At 49.1% G+C, this 19547-nt stretch overlaps 1 protein-coding gene across 1 annotated transcript; it reads right to left on the bottom strand.

The window, feature by feature from the left end:
• Nucleotides 1-3085: 3085 nt before the first annotated feature.
• LOC115335319 (cholesterol 7-desaturase nvd-like) lies at nucleotides 3086-19284 on the bottom strand. The gene is made up of 7 exons (XM_030000802.1): nucleotides 18966-19284; nucleotides 12714-12902; nucleotides 9979-10157; nucleotides 8363-8488; nucleotides 7975-8094; nucleotides 5968-6144; nucleotides 3086-4558 (listed from the first exon to the last, which is right to left on the bottom strand). Exons 1-7 carry the CDS (start codon nucleotides 19282-19284, stop codon nucleotides 4397-4399), a joined length of 1272 nt encoding a protein of 423 aa, XP_029856662.1. The 3' UTR covers nucleotides 3086-4396.
• Between the last annotated feature and the right edge of the window lie 263 nt (nucleotides 19285-19547).

The raw sequence follows: 19547 nt of genomic DNA, 5'->3' as shown, positions 1-19547 counted from the left end.
TTTGAAGTCTCATGTATTGTTGGTGTGGATCGAATGACTCAATAGAGAGCAATATTGCACGGGGTTGAGTTGCTGATTTTCATTGTGATATATGAACGCTTGAGGCCACCTCAAGTTCTTCTGATTTTTTTTCTTTTTAGGATTTTGTTTTGTTTTGTTTTGTTTTGTTTTTTTACAGCTAAATAAATTCAGTGCTGTTTGAAACTTAGACTGACGTCAAATGAAAAGGATTATTAAAGAAAAAAAAATCAAGGTGTTTAAATGTTGCTGTTTTTACAAGTCTGTTGCTGTCTGAATGGAAATATTCCACAAGAGAGGAGGAATAGTTCCACTTAGCTTCCAAACAAGCTGAGCGCTCCAGGCCAGAGCTTAGTTATTTGGAGATATCTTAGAGACATGTTTCTGCAACATTCTTTTCAGAGTTGATGCCAAGGCAGAAGACAAACTGTAACTGTAAGAAAGCATCCGTTGCTTGAGGATTTTCATGTCAGTGTTGTATTTATGGTTTTACAATAAAACAACCTTTAGGAAAAAAAAAAAGTGTCTGAGGTTTTCTATTTTTCAAGCACAAGAACAGGACATCGCCCAGTGCTGAGTGTCGTGTTCTGAAGAGTGAAAACATCCATTAAAGTGACCTAAATCTCAGCAGCAGTCCCTTTGATGGACCTCATCAGCCATAAAACTCTGCAGTGGGCTTCTCCCTGCATCCCTTGTGCATCGAAAGCTGCCTAAGGCATTTTCCAGAGCATCTTCTGTCTCATGCTTGGTTGCCAGTGCGGTGAACCTGCTCCTCTCACCGGTGAGACATTTATATGTAGCAGAAAGTGAACCAAGCCTGCTTGGCCTGCCGGAGGGGTGGTTTGGTGTGTTGTAATGTACCGTTTGTATTCACACCACCAGGACAGGTTCAGCTCAGCTGGCTTTTATGCTGCTAAAGCAGTGCAAGCTGATAACTGGGCGAGATAGTCTTGACTCAAACGTGCCATGTTTCTGCCCAGCATGGTCTGAGATTTTCACTGGTATCAGCAGATCTGCCTGCAAACTTGCTTTCACCCCAGGAGAAAAGAGGCATTTGGGCATTGAGCAGGCGCTGAGCAGGCCCATTCCACAAGACAAGGCCTGTGACAGCTATTTATAATGATAGCCAAAATATGAAAGGGCACAGAAATCTTTGCTTAGAGGCTATGTCAGTCTTGACCTGCATCAAAGTGTCTCACAGAGTCACAAGGATGCACTGGTGAATGGGGATCACTGGCAGTTCTGCATGCAGGAATGCAGCCTTCCTGATGCTGTTTGGAGCTCCAAGACCTACCTCCAAATGAACCAGAAACAACTGGGGAATTGCCCCAAGTGGAATAAGTACATAGACCAGGTCTCAAAGGAGAAGGAGACTGGGCCTACTGCTGGAAAATCCAAGGTACGTTGTCCGTCATCCTTCATGTATCCTTTTCTTTGACCTGTTTTGATTCTTTTGGGGGTTTCTAGCCTTGCACCCACCACCCATCCCCCCAAAAAGCAAGCAAAAAAACCCCCAACTTTGCTTGAGAATTAGGAAATTTATAGTGAATTTGTTAGTTGGGAAAAAAAACCCCAAAGACGTGGAATAACGATAGGCCTGGCAATTGGATAAACTCCTGTGGCTAGTGGTCAAGTGTGAAGATAAGCCACAATAATAAATAAAACTACCAGAATATAATAGTATGAATGGCTGTAGCTTTGCAGTAGATTTGATGTAAAAGTGATTTCAGTAAACAATAAGATTAGGTGCCCTCACATCCTAACCAGATAGGAGTTAGGATTTGTTTGAAAATCTAAATATGTAAAGTGGATCATGTACAGCCAAAAGGCATAGAAGACTGGAGGACAGTGCTCCTTGGCATGCCAGTGTCTTCCTGGAACTAAATTGTCCTTTTTGCTAGACACGTTTAAAAGGATAAATAAGATTGCAAATGGAAACATAAGAGGCTTAAGCTAATCCTGTTTTACTTCCCAATTCTCTAATTTCTGCCTTAACAGGACACAACTACTTTAGCCTTCACGATAAAGGAACTGGTAGCTCAGAATTCAGGCTCTGCTGGAGGTAACCCATAGTTTCCTCTAACGTCAGAAGGACTGATGAATCTAGCAAAGCTAATGTAACTCACCATCTCTAATGTGATCTTCAACAATTTGCCTTCCTTGGAGTTTTGTTCATCATGAGATCCTGTATGTGGGAACACAGTGAGGAGTGGGGAGCAACAGCCCAGGTGTGTTGCAAGACAATTTAGTACTTTTGCGTCTGTGTGTGGTGGCCATGTACACCCATGAACATGTGGGTGAACAGTACATCTTGACCCACATCATGTAATGTAACATCTCTGTCCTGTCTATAGTTGTGATTTCTGCTTCTTGCTGCTTCTCCATCACCCATCATGGTGAGGGCGGCTGCTCCCTAAGGAATGGGGTGCTGGGAGCCGAGGGGGGTCTCACCGCCCCTGAGCAGGATGGGCAGGGCAGGACCAGAGCTCATGGCCAGGCTCAACCAAGAGTCTAGATCATCAGGCAAGCTCGTGGTGATGAGGCAGGTCTGAGGTCAAGCTGGGAAGTCAATCTGTAGCTCAGGGTTGGGATCTGGTAAGGGTAGCCAGGGTCAGACACAGCCCAGCAATTGGTGGGCAGATCCACGGTCATGAAACAGGGTGGAGGTCAAGCTGGGAAGTCAGTCTGTGGTCAGAGGTCAGATCAACCAGGCATGGGTATGTCTGCGACAGCCAGAGACTTCCTACAGCATAGCTCAGGACAGGGACTGAAGGTCCAGAGCTGAGCTGAAATGGGGCTCCTGGGCCATGGGCAGGGAGTGGATGAATGCCCCAGGTGAGGCTGGTCAGGGCCACTAAGACATACTAGCGCTCTCAGGTCCTTGAGAGGCGCAGGCTGTTGATTTGGGCAATGCTCCTTGTCCAATCTCCTGCTGTCTCCTTAAGTTCCTTGCTGGAGATTACCTGTGGCTTCTGAAGCAGGACAGCGTGGGCGAGCTGCAGAATCACTTCTCCCATGCAAAAACACCCCACAAAACAGTGAAGAACAACAAATGGTGAACATGAGATCAGTTTTTAAAAAAAATTTAATAGTGACATATTGACAGTGGAATAGCCAGATGTGAAGGGTGAAGGCACAGCTTGCACATGGTTATCTGGGATGCTGCCAGGGTGGGCAATGGACTCTGCGCTGGCAGAGGACTGCGATGGCGTGTTCCTGCTCCCAGTCCTGCTCTGGGTTAATGGTGAAGGAGGAACCAGAAGCCTCAGCAAAGTGCAGAATTCACAAGGCACAGGCAAGCGTACAGCGCATGAGAACGGCAGCTACCAGCCTCCTTGGAAAGCTGGATTTGAGTATTTGCGCTTGCTGGCTCTTGGCATAGAGTAACTGCCAGAGTCCTGCTAACTATACATGTCAGGCTCTGTCCATGGAGATTACAGGTTTCTCTAGGGTATGCAGCAAGGCAGAATTTAGCCCTTTAATACAGAGTATGTAGGCACAAAGGACAGGAGAATCTAGTCCGGTTTTCATCAGATTTGCAGCCTGGTTTCCTTGTGTTAGCTTCATTTCTGATCACAGTGACAGTAAGTGATACCTATGGTCTTGCCATGAGACAAATTTTTACAGCCAACCATGTACCCAAGGTATTGCTGGAATCCAGGGACTACCAAAGCAGAATCTTATTCACATCCCTGACCTGCAGAGTAGTTGTCAGTCTAAATGATTTGGTCACCAGGATAGTCCTTCTTCTTCCCAACTAGGTGCAATAGCTCCATAAGGAATTGACTCATGCAAGAGCTCAGTAGGCTCCAGGAAGCCCACAGGTATGGTAAGGACATGGTGGGCAGCTAAAACCCATGCTGCCCTGCCTGCTGCCAGAGAGAAGGAAGACGGCATATGTCTGTGGGCTTGGCAATCACACCCCTGATGCCATGCAGGCATCTGCCAAGGCTCCCCTGGAGAGCTGAAGCCTGCCCCAGCCAAGGTGATAGTGCAGAAGCAACAGCAGGCGTGACTGAGAAAAGTCACTTCAGGCAATAAAAGACCACATGAAAAGCTTTTCATATAACTACTCAAAACAATAGCAGCAGCAAGAGACAAGGGCACTTCAAAGACAGTTCTAGCAATCTGAAGTTCACGCTCAGCTCATACGTTGCAGCACAGGTACAAGAGGAAGCATGTTACACCCTTTGGGCTTTGATGCCCCAAACACAGAAGGTAAAAGAGGGAGGATCGCCAGGGCTCAGGCTCTGCTCCCTGTGCCAGTGCCAATATTTGTTATATTGATCATGCCTGCCCAGCACTGCTGCCCACCAGCCAGGGTGGCAGGAGCCACCCAAGAGCCTCTGGCCACATTTTGCAGCAGGCAGCAAGGTCCTCACCAGTCCAGGCCCTCCTTCTGTGCCAGGAGCCTTGTGCTCTTCTCGCTGTAGAACTGGGCGTACCAGCGCCGGTGCTTTTGGATGCTGGAGTCCTCTCTGACCAGCAGCGGCTTGGGCAGATGCTGTTTGTTATTCCAGATGGTTATATCGCGCTCAAACTGGGGGGAGAAGGATGCTCTCATTCAGGTGGGGAAGCTGAACCAGGAGTTTTGTGTGATCTACCTGCACAGTAGGTTTCTTTTTTAGCATTTCTCCCAAATGGCTGGCGTGGGACTGCTCGTGCTATTTGTAACTTGTAATGCTACAGCTCTGTCTGCAGTTAGCAGACGTTTAGCCCATCGTAGATCCTGAATAAGAAGCTTTCAGCTTAGACTGCCTGTGTCGTAGGAGGTACTGGAAAAGAAATGGATGTTGTCTAGGTAGGAGCTGCTCCACCTGAGATTTTTTATTCTTTGTGTAGCTCCAGCCAACCAGGCCTTTATAAATTAAGCATCTGCATCTTAAACTCTGCTCACACACACACACGCACAGTAAGATTTATGGAGTTTTCCTCTGTGAAGAGGTCTCTGCAGAAATGAGTGCTGCTCATTCACGTTAGTAAGAATGCACAGTATTAAGCCACCTTTTATACAGTAGGAGCTAGCACAGCCAAGTTTGATTTGGGGTAGGTTTTTGGCATCTGAAAATAATCTTCTGGCAATTTGTGCTGTAGTGCCAGTGAAACTCTCTCTGGTCAGACCAAACAGTTTCCAAACTTTAACCCCTGACAGAAGGGAATGAGATGAACTCTTGTGACTGCTTGAAGGGAGTTACAGGGGTGATGGAATCAGCTTTCTGTTGGTAGTGCCAGCTGGTATAACAAGGAGTAACAACCACAGATTACAGGTTGAGAAGTTCAAAATGGACATTAAAATTAAAAATTAACAATGTGGGTAGAGCAATAATGGAATGGGCCACCCAAGGACCTGGAGAGATGGGGGCGTTCTCCAAAGGAGGAAACCTTCAAGGCAATGATTGACCTGAATTTGACAATAGTCTTGTCCCAACTGGGATATTGAACTGGAGACCTCCAGAGGGACCTTTCGCCACTTCCATCAATCTCTGTGGTAAGGACCTGGAAAACCTCTGGTGGGAGTTGCCCAATCTCATAATTTAACAGCAGGAGGATTTCTTGGCTCAGTTCTCACCAAAGGAGATAGGACCAGCACCAGCCTGGGATGCTAGAAATCCAGATGCAGTTACTAGTTCCCTCAAAGACTTCTTGCAGCTTGGGAGAGGTTGCCTCATCCTTGTGCCCCTATTTCCCCATCCGCAGGAGAGGGATAGCTCCTCTCTGCCACCCTCAACAAATGGCCCACTGCCAGGACCCTCTTTACTAAACCTCCAGTTTAGTTCTTTGGGCTACTAAAAGCGAAAGATCATACCATGCACTGAAAGGATCTTGCCCATGAGTGTTTTGCTCCCACATATATCTGAGCCCATGTGGGCAACTGCTTTTCCTTCTCACACCTCCTAGCCACCAAGCTCCAGGGGACAAACTTTGGCTGCTCTTCTTCAGGGGCCTTACCTGTATGCACTCTGCTCTCAGGATGAACTTGGGGATTATAGCCGGCATGTTCTTCTGGTAATAGATTTTGTGAACAACATTCTGCAGGAGAGGCTCCAGGGGAGTCACTGTCTGCAGGATGATCCCACGGCCCAGGAAAGCATGTTCAAAGATCAGGAAAACCAGCCCTGGCCCCACCTGCAGAGCAATGGAGCACCCTCAGGGAAAAGTCCCCAGTGGACCAGCCCTCTGCTACAACAGCTCCCACAGCTTGAGACCTGCTTAAGATGTCTCCTAGACCATGCTCAAGCCCCCCTTACTCTGTCTTTTCATCAGACAATAGGCAAAAAGTCAAGCTACACCTCAGAGCCAAGAGTCACAGACTGCTTGCCAACTGTTAATGCTCTGCGGGCAGGGGAAATCCTGCAGAGCCATGCAGCCTGTATTTCCATGGGACATTCACAGATGTGTCAGGGCTGGATGGCTTTGCTGTGGGTCCATGGGAATTCATGGGGGTTTACAGTGCTCTACTGGTCCCAAAAAGTTTAAAATCTAATCTTTTAGGAAACACTTCCAAATTTTCACTTGGTCTTGTTGTTCGTCACTGAATTACCTTCAGGTCATGAACAGCCTTATTGGACTGTTGACACCAGTCCTGGGCTCCGGATCTCAGTAGCAGTGAATGCAATACAATATGGAGGTAATACAACATCCCTACTCCTGCTCTGGCTTTCTCCTTTGCAGCTACAACACTCACATTAGGTTTTAGCTGAAATCAGGTTCAGCCTTTTAGCTTGCATGACATGAAGTACTTGTTCTCTGCTCTTTGACGTACATCCAGACAACAGATGCATGTTCATACATGTGGTTCTTTGAAGCAGTGCAGATATTGCTGAGGGTTTTGGCTACTTTATTTACTACTCCTTTAATGTTTGGTTGGGTACAAACTCTTTGAAAGGTTATTTTAATGTCTTTTTTCTCCTGTTCATTGATATCAGTGCTAAATAGCACATATCTAAGAACTGAACAGAGATACAATCAACATCCATTTTGTGATAGTTCCCTAATTGCACCAAGAGCTATCCCTTATCAAAGTTTTGTATCATGACTTGTTTTGCTATTGTTCTGAATCTGTAATATAGGAATAGGTCAAATGCCTTCAAAAATGTACTAGAACAAAGTTACTAGTTCTATAAGGCAAGCTTAGCATTTCATCAAAAAAAAACCCCAAAAGTCACAAGCAAAAATGAAAGTGAGAACATCTAGTTCCCATTGATTCATGTTTAATGGCATTATTTCTATTTTCCTTTAGTTCTTTATCAATTTGTGTCAACTACTTTATTATCTCATTCAGGGCTGATCTTGGGCTACAAGACACATGGTGTCTGATTTTTTGGAAGTGGAAAGGGGAAAGAGAAGTATGGTTAATAAACATGTTTCCAAAACAAAAAAACAAAAAACACAGGAGAGGAAGAAAATAAGAAAATGAGCAAACTTTCAATTGCAGAAGGAGCTCTTGACATTAGTATGAATTTATTTCTTTAGCGTAAATGTTGGTAAACTGACAAATCTTTGTGCTTTCCAGAAAGTTGTCTGAAAACCTCTGAGGTCTTTGGATCACGCAGATCAACATCCTCAAAGTGTTTCTTACTGTATATTGAGTGCTCCCGACACCTTTCCCAGGCACGTTTGCCATGGACTGAAATGGTTCACACTTCTGTATTGTAAAGCGCTGTGACAAAGCCGTGTGAAGGTCCCTTGGGACTGTCACCAGTGTTTGCTCAGCTACTAGCTATTTTTTTTTTTTCCATCTGTTTTGTGGGGACAGCAGCCCTTAGGAACCCTCCCTTTTCTCTGTGCTGCCCAGCTGTGGAGCAGCCCCAATGCCAATGTGTAGTTTTGGCCCGTGTGTCGAATGCACTTGGTAGGAAAGGCTACACTGGGCAGGATAGGCAAGGACTCATTTAGCCTTTCGGGTGACAAAGCCCTTCAGCTCAGGGTGCTGGTGGTCACCAGCACGGGACATACCTGCCTGGCTGAAACCATCAAATCCATCAAGGAGATGTGCTTCCCAAAGATGGTTGCGGTGTGTTGAACCAGCAGCTGGGAGCAATGCTTGTTGGGCTCTGGCTCTGGCTGCCACTCCGCCTGGAGGGATGGAGAAGGATTAGCTCAGTCTGAGAGGTGGGGAGTGCAGGCTGAGGGTGAGATGGTGACAAGAGCTGGCTGTGAAGAACATCTACAGATGAGCACAGATGAGGGAGTGCAGCCAAAACCCTCAGAGACACAGAAAAGAGACTGGACCTGAAGATGGGGGGAGGCAGCAGAGGGGATGAGATGGGACTGATGCTTTGAGGCAGAAAGGGTTGGAAAGACTTCAGCCTCCTCATGGCTAAGAGGGGAGGTAGGGTCTTACCTTCCAGATGTGCTTCATGAAATCCCACAGCTTGGACCTTGTATATCTCAGATCAGATCCGCCCAGAATAGCTGGTCCATGGAGAAACGCCAGGTGAGCCATGTCAGCCGCGTTCTCGGGGATTTCCTGCCATTGGGGAACAATTTGCCATTGGTGAGAGCTGACTCGGCTGTGAGCTGCCTGTACTTAACAGCATGTTGCAATAGCACCAGCGTGGCTGCAGTACAGCCCAGCACGTCACTCCGAGCACAGCAGAGATGCTCGCAGGTACATGACACAGCAAGAGGCAACTGAGTGCGTGGAGGAAGGGGGCCTCAGCACAGACTGACCTGGGACCAGTTCTGAACTAGTGTATAAGAATAATTTAAACATGAAGCTCAGAAAATTCACAGTTCATTTTAAGCTCAAAGGAGTCTATGCATGTTAAATTCTGCAGCTGCACAAGCTGGGACTCCAAGTCAGTCCTTCCTTTGGCCCTGTAATCGTAACGAATAAAGCATTTTTATGTTTGTGCTCCTAGACTAGTTTTCACATGCTTTTAAACCTTTAAACCCCACCAGCCTGCCCACAATATGTCACTTTTTGAGAAATTTTAATGGCTTTATTACTGAAATACACCAGCTTTCCACCAGCTTGGCAAGTAGCACGGACTGGCCCCAGTATAGGCCTGTGTACAGTGGCTTGCACTGCAAAGCAGATGTGAAATAAATATTACTATTCCATCAATCTCCCAAATTCTCCCTGCTTCTCACATCTCCTCTGCACACTCCCAGAGCTGTATCTCCTATGTCTCATGCACATTCTTCATTTCTTCTGATAATTCTCCATTCCTTTCTAACCCACTCAGTCATGATTTAGTCAGCAGGCAGGCACTGCCTTTGGAGAGATGTGCACTCTAGATTAAGGGTCATTTTTGTCACTGATTTTTACAAACAAACAGAAGTGTTCTGCTCAGCAGCAAGCATATAAAAATCTCCCAAGGACCTCCAGGGATTGCCCAGTTTCAAAACTGCTGCTGCCTCCCATTGCTCTCCCAGAGGAGCCTCCACCTGCGCCTGCTCCCTCCGAGGACCACGGCCGTGGTCCCTTCTGTTTAGTGCCACAAAACAGTTCCCATTTTCTGGACTCATTTCCACTGAGATGCGATTGAGGCAACGGCCATTTTGTTCTCTGTGGCACATTTGTCAGCGTATGATGGTGATTATGAAGATTAACAGCAAAATAACTGCATGTTTCCATTTCAGTGATTGATGAGTTGAAAAGCCTCCTGACGCTAAGTGCCGCAATTCTTAGAGAATCTTTTTTTAAATTACATCAGTTAAAAGTCAAAGCAAATTAACAGATTCCTTTTAAGTACCCAGAACATCTGCTCTCTACTTGAGAAGCTCATGATCCATGTATGGGGAACATATGCCATATTCTTGGTATACAATGCAGGGATGTACTTCTAGGTCTGAGGTCTGCCAGCAGCAGCGATGCCGCTGAGCACAGGCAGGGCCTGGTTAATTGGGAGGAGATATCCCTCAACGAGTTAACTGGGAGGACATGTCCCTGAACTGGACTACAGGAGGGGAGCCAGGGGTGAACATGCCCCACGGAGGGAGCGGGCTCCCTACCTGGATGTGCGCATCAACCAAGTGCTCCGTCTGCCCACGGAACACCCACTCTTTGGTGGTGATCTCGCGCTGCTCAGGCACTGCCCACGTTGGACTGACCCCTTCGCAGTGGTACCAGACCAGCAGCATCCCATTCACCTCGCAGGACGGCCAGGTCCGGACCCTCGCAAAATCTGGCACTGTGGAGGACAGAAAGGAATCAGTTAAAAGCAGCATCTCCAAGACTGATGCTGGCACTAAGGGTCCCCTCGTCCTGAACCACAGCTCAGAGATCATCTTTATGGGAGATATTCATGTGGCACAGACTCTTTGGTGACACTTTTCCAGCTTTCAGGCTGCTGAAGAAGGACAGCAGCTTCTGAAGTTCACAGAAGAGAATTTGCTTAAATCAGTTTTATTTCAGCTGGGTGTTTTGCCTAAGTTTTTTAAGGAAGAAACATGGCTGGCTGCTCTGCAGCCTCTTTTGCTGATCTTAAAACTGTTGAAATAAGTAAATGCCTGCTGCATCACTGGACCCTCCCCAAGTTTCAATGATCTAAAAGGAGATGCTTTTAGTTATAGATGTGCAGAGAGTAAAAGCCACCTCCACCTCTCGAGTTCAAGTCATTCTCTGTTACAATACTGCAGTATCATGTGTTACTTTAAGAATATATCTGCACTCTTTCCAGTGGAATGAATTTTGGCATTTATATTTACCCAGTTGTCAGAAAAAGTAGCTTCTACTGGATTGGAAGGCTTTTGCCTCTATTACTTTTTTTTTCTCATTTGCAAACAAGCACAGAGGATAGCGCTTCCTTATTATTCAGCCTTGTACAGTCACATGGGAGGTGAAATAATAAGAGAAATTATGTTTCTCTTTTAGTCAATGAAGATCAGAGGCGGCAGGAGGAGACCATCACTGTGATTTCTGATTGAAAAAATCTGGTGCTTTGGGTGGGATACATCTCTTTAAATTTTAAAGAGGGCTTCATCTACCCCCCATGCAGACATAAAATCATGGAATCATTTAGGTTGGAAAAGACCTTTAAGATCATCAAGTCCAACCATTAACCCAACACTGCCAAGTCCACCACTAAACCATGGCCCTAAGCAGCACATCTACACATCTTTTAAACACCTCCCGGGATGGCAACTCAACCACTTCCCTGGGCAGCCTGTTCCAATGCTTGACAACCCTTTTGGTGAAGGAATTTTTCCCAATATCCAGTCTAAACCTCCCCTGGTGCAACTTGAGGCCATTTCCTCTTGTCCTATCGCTTGTTACTTGGAGAAGAGACTGACCCCCACCTCGCTACAACCTCCTTTCAGGTAGTTGTAGGAAGCAATAAGCTCCCCTGAGGCTCCTTTTCTCTAGACTAAACAACCCCAGTTCCCTCAGCTGCTCCTCATGAGACTTGTGCTCTAGACCCTTCACCAGCTTCATCTAGCCCCACGTCAGGCTCTGTGGCTCTGCTTGGCTATCGGTCCCTTGAAAGCCCAGTGCTGGACAAGCTGCCCATCCGAGCTCTCCAAAATCCCTCTCCGCCAAAGTGACCTGCATGAGCACAGATGGCTTTTAAATCTGTTTAAATGAACCTGACCCATTTGGGCTGTATGGGAGCAGGGCAGCTGTCTGCAGTTTTGTTCTTTTAATAACTACAGATCACAATGGCTCTGAATACAGCCGTTTCAGATGAAACAATGCATCTTGGCAAGTGTTTGTGTATGTCCAGAATATTCATTCTCATTTTGTGATGAAACACACCATTGCTCATTACTTGGAACCAAATTTTCATTTGAATGCAGCTCCTGACTGAGTACATATGGGAAAAAAAAATAGAGTATTAATCTTTTTTTCTGAAAATAACACACACAAAAAAAGAAATGCTGTTTGGTGAGATCTAGAAATTGTTTATCTTATCCGATATAGATGGAATGTCTCTCTCACTTTGGGAAAAATAGTCTGCTTAGTAGAAAGACTGACTTTTGCTGCTAATCAACGTTTTCATTGTTGTCCCAATCAATCCCAATCAGAGAAAGTTGAACTTTGCAGGAAAATAACTAAGAAGCACAAGCCAAAGCAAAATTCAAGGTAAGTCTGTCTGCTGGTTTCAGCCACATCTAGAATTGGTGATTTAAACTAATCAGTGCAGCCAGATCAAGTAAGTGTTACATGTGAACTTTAAGTAAGATATTTAACTAAGATTTAAGTAAGATAAGTCAATGCAAACCATATCTAAAAAGTATGCGACGAGCTTTCCTGGATTCCAACCAAAAGTTCCCTTCAAGCCTTAAAAGCAGAAAAAATTGCTATTGAGAGACTATTCTATCATGCTAATGCGACAGATTTAAGTACTGACATGGTATAAACTGTCACTGTAGACTACAGAATAATTTCTAAAACCCAATATCTCCTCAGGATCCATCCAGGCTGGTGCAATGGATGACTCGGAGTTAAAAATCTTCTTTTATACCCTGCTTGCTGAATGCAGGAGTTGTAGGACTATCAAAACTGAGAAGGGTGGTTATTTAACTAAAGTCCCTGTTACCGTCTAACATAGGAAAGGGCACTGGAACATTATGCCCCAACATGGACAACCCAGGAGGAAAATTAGAGTGCTGCATGAACTAGGGGAGCAGGATAGAGGGTGAGTTATTACGAAGACCACTTTTCCGTAATGAAGTAGCTTTTAATGAGGACACACAGGGCACTGCCATTTCTGCGGATGCTTTCTGCCGATTTGGGGGATGTTTACCTTTTTCAGCATATGGGATGCTGATGCATTTTCCATCTTCTCCTTGAAACTGCCAGCCATGAAATGGGCATTCGATGCAATTGCCCATGACGCGCCCGCCGGCGGCAAGGTTAGCCCCGAGGTGAGGGCAGTAAGCGTCAACCACGTAGGCTTGGCCATCCTGGGTGCGAAACGCGGCAAGCTGTTCTCCTGCAGAAATATGAGGTTATGAAGGTGTAAAAACAACATCCCCAGATGAGGGGGGGTCAGGTAAGACACACATTGCTCGGCTTCTTCTGAACAGGCAGCAACGAGTGGGCCTTTTACTCAACGTTGTAGGCATCTGCCTGTGCAAAGACATGCAGAAATATCCTGCTAAAAATTAATACTGGAGGTTTTCTTTCCTTTCTGGTGGAAGATCAGTGGCAGGACAGAAACAGGGTTGTTCCGGAGAAGTTATTTAACCACGAGATGGCACCAGGCAGCTGCCAGAGCCGGGACCGGTGCTGCTGCCCAGGACTGCAGGCAGGAGAGCCCTGCCGGGCAGCAGCTCTCTCCCAGACAGGCTGCGGGCAGGAGGCATTTGCTGACTGCAAAAAGGGCCATGCAAAATTGGGATGGCAGCTGCTGTAGCAAATGCTCAGGTTGTGGTGGCCGTCAGCTCGCTGCCAAGGTTTAAAAGAGATCCCAGATCAGCAAGCCGACCTGTTGCACCCCGTGTTTCGCATGCAGCGTGTTGGCACCTTGCAGAGCCAGGCAGCTGCCCGGTGGCCCAAGGGGCTGCTGTGGCATAGAAACGTCCCTGCTGAAGGGCATTGTTTTGCTCCAGGCAGGGGGAGCGTAATTTCTCCCGGTCATCTCTAAATCCTCATGGCTCTGACACTCAGCCCTGGTTTTTGAGCTCTCGGAGCCTGTTTCAGCTGCAGGATAAAAGGTGCGTTCACAAAAATGTTTAAAGATTTAGGATGCTTCCCCTGCTAAGGGAAAGCTACACAGAGAAGAGCAATAGCTGCATTTAAAGAGAACTCCATTCCCATCCGTTTGCCTGAGAGGTGTAGAGGAGAGCGCATGGGCTCATACGTTGCAGGAATCTCTCGTAATGGTAGCTGGAAGGAGAAGCCCTTCCTCTGTTTACTCTTGAACTCCAAGAGCTGTCCACATGACAGCTCAGCAGCAAATCCCTTCCTCAGGCAGGGACGGCTGGGTGCTGCGAGCCAGAGCACTGACACCTCCTCGGCAAAAGGGACTTTTCTGGTGAAGCAAAGGGAAGCTCCTGACTGTGGTCTGCACCACATGGGGAATGGAGAGTCAGTGCTGGAGTGGCTGGGGCCGTATTGCCCCAGCACTCAGACTTGCTTTTCTCCCTTGCTGGGCCTTATTCCTTGTGCTCAGTGACACAATGTGAGGTTTGCCCTGCTAGGACCTGTCCCTGATCAGTTCTGGGATCACTCTCTTCCTCCCCACCCACAGTGTTGTAATAACTTGCAGAATTAACTTGCAAAGTTGGCAAAACTTAACAAATTTTGAAATAATTGGTATGAAGAAATGCATTACCTTAGACATGCCGCAAGGTCATCATGTAAACTTAAGTAGAGTTAAAATATGTGCAGCATGTATAACTGAGAACATATTCATTAGGAATAGATAATGACAGATTAGTCAATGCTGGATGAGAATCAAGTAAAGACCCTGTCCTTGCCTTACCTTGCTTAATTTTAACACTAAAATCAACACCCACTTGTGCATAATGAGTACGTAAATGTGAAACCACCTCAGTATAATGAACTGGACAAGAGCATGACATGCTCAAAAGATCTTTTCATTATATAAGTTTGTGTAGCCTATCACAATTTTTGTTGTATGTGTTTCCTTGTAACAAAATTGTATAAAAAACTCAACCTTTCTTTCTAAAGATGCGCAGGTATTTGGAGACCTGGCACCTGTGACGGTCTGACAAATTATAGTCAATGTCTCAAACATTCGTTAAAGAACTTTGGTGGAGAAAACAGCCTCTGTAAAAATGCTGGAGTTTTGTGAACAGGACAATGTGGCTGGAGGAGAGGGCCCCCCGGAGAGTGGGACCGCGCTTCTCCAGAGCTGCAATTCCTTATCTTAAGTGACCAGGAGAAGGAGCACAGCATATGCGCCTGGAGGAGGAGGCCCCACGGAGGATGGGACTGTGCTTCTATCTTAAGTGGTCATGCCAGCAGAAAAAGAGAGGCAACTCTGCAATGAACCCCCCCCAAAGCTCTCCGACTGATTCCAGAGAACCCCGGGAATGGGACTGCGCATGTTGAGACCATCGACTAACACACTATAAAAGAAGGGAGAATGAGTTCTCAGTGCGCGCCCTCCGGAACTGGATCTCTATGCTGGCTGGACCAATGCTGGACCCAGGACTGGTGAAACCCTTTCCTTCTCTCTTTCTTTCTTTCTCTCTCTCCCTTTCTTTCTCTCTCTCCCTCTTTTCCTTCCCTCTTTTCCACAGTCCCTACACCTCATCCTTTTAAACATAAACCGTTGACCAAGTCTGAGACTAGGAGTGGATCTAGCCACCCCTGGGCTCCTCTTTGAGAAGGAGTCCAGAAAGCAAGGGGATCTGCTCTGAACCTCATGACTCAACGGGAGGGCTCTCCTTCTGATACATTTCATGTTTCTTCTTCCATTTCTTTTTCTACACCTCCCCTCTCTTCTCAAACAGCAGCTTAATGACATGTTGCAAGGTTCATATTGATAAGTTCACATGTACTTGGGCAAGGTTAGCTAGGTTGAATAAATGTTGATTGTTGTTTGAACTCCCCTGGTGTCATTTCACCTTAATTCTGACAAAGGAAATCCACGAACCTGAGTCGCTCCAACTTTGGGATGTGACAGCACCCTATACTGCAGTATAGCAATAAAGACAAATATCTCAACTCGATGTGTTGATTGGCTTACTGCACACCAGGTGAAAGAACCCAGCTTTTGGGACAACACCCGGGTAGCACTGCGTTAGCTGAGCAAGGAACTATTAAAATGAAGAGACAGCCAGTATCTGGGCTATAGCCATAGATCTGGTCATGGCAGTACTCCACCCAGTTGTGCAAGGCAACCACGGCTGGATGGCATGCCACAGTATTATCTAAATAAACGCTCTTCCTGGAGGGACTGGATAGGTGCCAGGTGCTTTCCTGGCCCAGCACAGAGCTGCTCCGAGGGTGCTGCAGCACTGCAGATCTGCCAGCGTCCACATCCCCGCCAGCGGCTCAGAGGAGAGGGGCTGCTCATCGGTGATCTGGCCTGAAAGCAAAGCTAGACCTACTCCAGTGTCCTCTCAAGTCATGTCCTGGTTGGAAGGGGACACAGCTGGTCTGGGAGCTTAGAAGCACTTGGGGGCTGTTCATGCAGATGTGGCTACTAAGTTAAAGGCCAGGTCCTCTCTTCCATACTGTGCTTCAGGTTATGCATACATATATTCCGATTTCATCAGCTTGTGAAATCTGATCATTACAGCAGTTGCTGTAACTTAAAGCTCAACTAGTGAGAAATAAGGCCAAACTAAACTTTGGGAGCCAAGGTCTCTCTGTATGTTTCCAGACAGCCACACTGATGACAAGTGACAGAGTGTGAGCTATCCCACACACAACCACTTTCCTTGATTGAGGTTTTGTGGTCTAGGCAAAGAAAAGGAAACCCTGCAAACTTTCTCAGCCTTCGAGCCGAGGAAGGATTATTTAAGATATCTGGCAGAAATGAGTTGTACTCCAGTGCCTGGAGATCCCTCCTTACCCAGGACACCTGGCTCTGTTGTCCCTGCAGTCTTTCTGGAAGACTCCCACACATCTGCTGGCAGCAGGCACAGGGGAATGGAGGCACGGAGGTGCAGATCCTTCCCCCTGCCCCAGGTAACAGGGATTCATTCTGAAGCATCAGCATTTTCTTGTATCTCTAACCTGCCTCTCTACCTGACCTGAGGTTCAGGGTGAAAGGGGGAAGGCAGGGAAAGCTTTTCTGCCTGTTGTGGGAGGTGCTGCAGGTTCACCAGGAGCAGAAGCATGGAAACACAGGAGCAGCATTGAATGGGTCAGACCAGAGCACCTGGAGCCGGGGGGTCCCACTCACGTGCGCCAAGGAGCAGCCCTGCAGCCTGGTGCTTTGCCCACCACAGTTTTAAGACAGTTTTACTCCAAGGAGGTCCCACCTCTAGAACTTTCGTTCATATAGGCCATCTGGAGCTCTTCTGCCTTGAAGATCTGAAGCAGTGCCCATGGCCAGACCCTTGCTGGGCTGCCCTTGCTGGGCTGCCCAAAAACCTCACCCAGGACTCCTGAGTGAGTGCTGCTTTTGGCTCCAGGCTTTGCACTCTGGAGCCAGCAGAGCCAGAGTAGAAGCTGATCTTTGCTCTGGCTTGTGCATCAAATCTGATGTCTCTCCACATGGGAGGACAGTATCCTGGCCTAAGACATACTGAAAATCTCTGTTGCAGGTGAGTATTAAAGCATTATTAGCCACATAATGATGTTTTCCTATTAAATAAGCCTATTTCTTTTATGCAAAACAAACAGCAATTGTAGCAAGAATAGCACATGGGACATAAAGAGGCCCAAGGCCACCTTGCAGTTCTGGGTGCTTGGCTAGGAATGCAGAGTCTGGGAGAGAGCAGCTCAGAGGACCCACTGTGGGGTCCTCTCCTGTGCAGGAGCCTCACGGGGGTCTGAGCACCTTCCCTGCAGCAAGCACCCAGCCAGCAGTGCCGCGCAGTGCCCCACAGATCAGAGCAGCTCTCACTCCACTTGCACAATCTCAGGAGAGAATGAGGCTTTCCTGCACGCTCAGTGCCATGTTTTGGAAGGTGTCTCCTCCCAAAGGATGAGTCTTGCAGGGACTGAGCCAAGCGATTTTTGTTCTTTCATCTCCGCTCGCTCACTGCCTCTAGAGCAGGGCTGCATTTCCAGGCTATGCTCAGAGGCTCCAAAAACCCCTAGATATACCCACAAACCTGGAGGCTACAGGTTGTTTAACTGCCTTATTCACTGATAATCTTCCTGGCACCGGTACACTACTGTCACTCTGCCACTAGAAGTGATTTTACCTGCACGTTTCAGCCAGACCCCAAGGACTGGGTGCCAGGAACCAGGTTTCAGGCAGAAAACCAACAGAGTCATAACAGACAGGCTGGTGGAGGCTCTCTAGGATGTGTATATTGAATTACATAGGTCCCATTATACAAAAAAAACCCAAACCCAAACAACTTCAAGGAAGAGGATGGCTCTTGAAAACAGAAAAAAACCTACACTTTCACCACTGAATCTGAGGGATTTCAATGCAGAAACATGTCTTCTGATGAGGAAGGCACCAGCACAAGTCCAAAACCATCTTCAAGGCAAAGGGACCCTGGACAAGCAGAGCACCCCTCTGGATGTGGCTGTGAGGCCCCATTCCAATGTCCCCAGGACATGGGGACATGCAGGCAGCAATGCCTGGGAGGAGAGCCCAGGCAGCGAGACGCTCCAGTGTCCCAGCAAGGAGCCCAGACAGGAGAGCCCTGCACACTCTCACTGAACCTGTGCCATGATGGCCCCAGTGCCCCACTCAATGCCCATGCAAAAGCCCAGGTTGTGACACCCTTGGTGCCCTTATGTGGGTGCTGGCTGGCATGCTCTGAAAGGGGTGCTGGGGGCAGAGTTGTCGCAGTGCCACAGCAGAGCCCGCAGGCAGGGATGGCCTGGCAGGGGTGCTCTGCACACTGGCAAGGAGCCCGGGCGGGCACACTGCAGTGCCCCACCACGGGTGCTGGCTGGGATGCCCCAGTGCCCCAGCAGGATGCCCAGTGAGGACGGACCGGTGCCCTGGTGAGGACACCCGTGTGAGGGTGTCCCAGTGCCTCAGTGGGGGGGGGGGGGGGCTGGGCAGGGATGCCCTGGTGCCCCGGCGGGGATGTCGGTGCAGGGATGTCCTGGTGACCCGACGGAGATGCCGGCTGGGATGAGCCAGTGCCCCAGCACGGGCGCTGGCCTGGATGCCTCAGTGCCCCGCAGAAGCACCCAGGCCGGGGCGCCCCGGAGCCGCGGCGGCGTGCCCGGGCAGGGATGCCCGATTCCCCCGCGGGGACGCCCCGGTATCCGGGCCGGGGGTGCCCGTTTCCGCAGCGGGGGTGCCCGGGCGGCGGTGCCCGATTCCCCACCCAGCGGGGAAGCCCCGCGCGCCGGCCGGGATCCCCAGCCTCGTCGCCCCCGTTGCCCGGGCGGGGGTCGGGCGCGCCCGCCGGGGCCGCGGCGGCTGGCTCTCACTCACCGAGCAGGGCGAGGCTGCGGACGGCGCCGCGGGGCAGCTCCGCGGAGTCGAGCAGGCGGTACCAGCCGTTGGGGAAGGCCGGCGGCAGGGCGCCGGGGCGGCGGGCGCGGCGGGCGCGGCGAGCAGCCTGCCTGCGGCTCAGCCCGGGGGCCGGCAGGTAGCCCACCTGCCCGGGGCCGCGCCGCAGCGCCAGCGGCCGGGAGCAGCCCAGCAGCAGCAGGACGAGGAGGAGAAGGAGGAGGAAGAGGAGCACGGGGAGGGGGAGGAAGAGCAGCGCCCCGCGCTCCGGCCCCGCCGCGCCGCACCACCCGCTCCCCATAGCGCGCCTGGCCCCGCCGCAGCCGCCCCTTATAGCGCGCCCGGCCCCGCCCGGGGAGGGGCTCCGGGGGTTGGGGGGACGGGACACGGGGGGGGACGGGACTCCCCCACCCTGGGGACTCCCCGGGCATCCCCGGCTGCCTCCCGGGCTGCGGCGGTGGGAGCGCGGGCGGAGCCCCGCTGCTCGGCCCCGGGGGGGCTGCGACCCGGCACAGGAGGGGGTCGGGGGCGAGGAGAGGCTGGGGCGTGGGGGGGGGTTGCTTC

The sequence above is a fragment of the Aquila chrysaetos genome, chromosome 24 (genome assembly GCF_900496995.4).
Source record: "Aquila chrysaetos chrysaetos chromosome 24, bAquChr1.4, whole genome shotgun sequence".
In the NCBI taxonomy this organism is placed as follows: Eukaryota; Metazoa; Chordata; class Aves; order Accipitriformes; family Accipitridae; genus Aquila; species Aquila chrysaetos.
The sequence above is the reverse complement of the archived record's forward strand: the minus strand, read 5'-3'. Positions and strand labels throughout refer to the sequence as shown.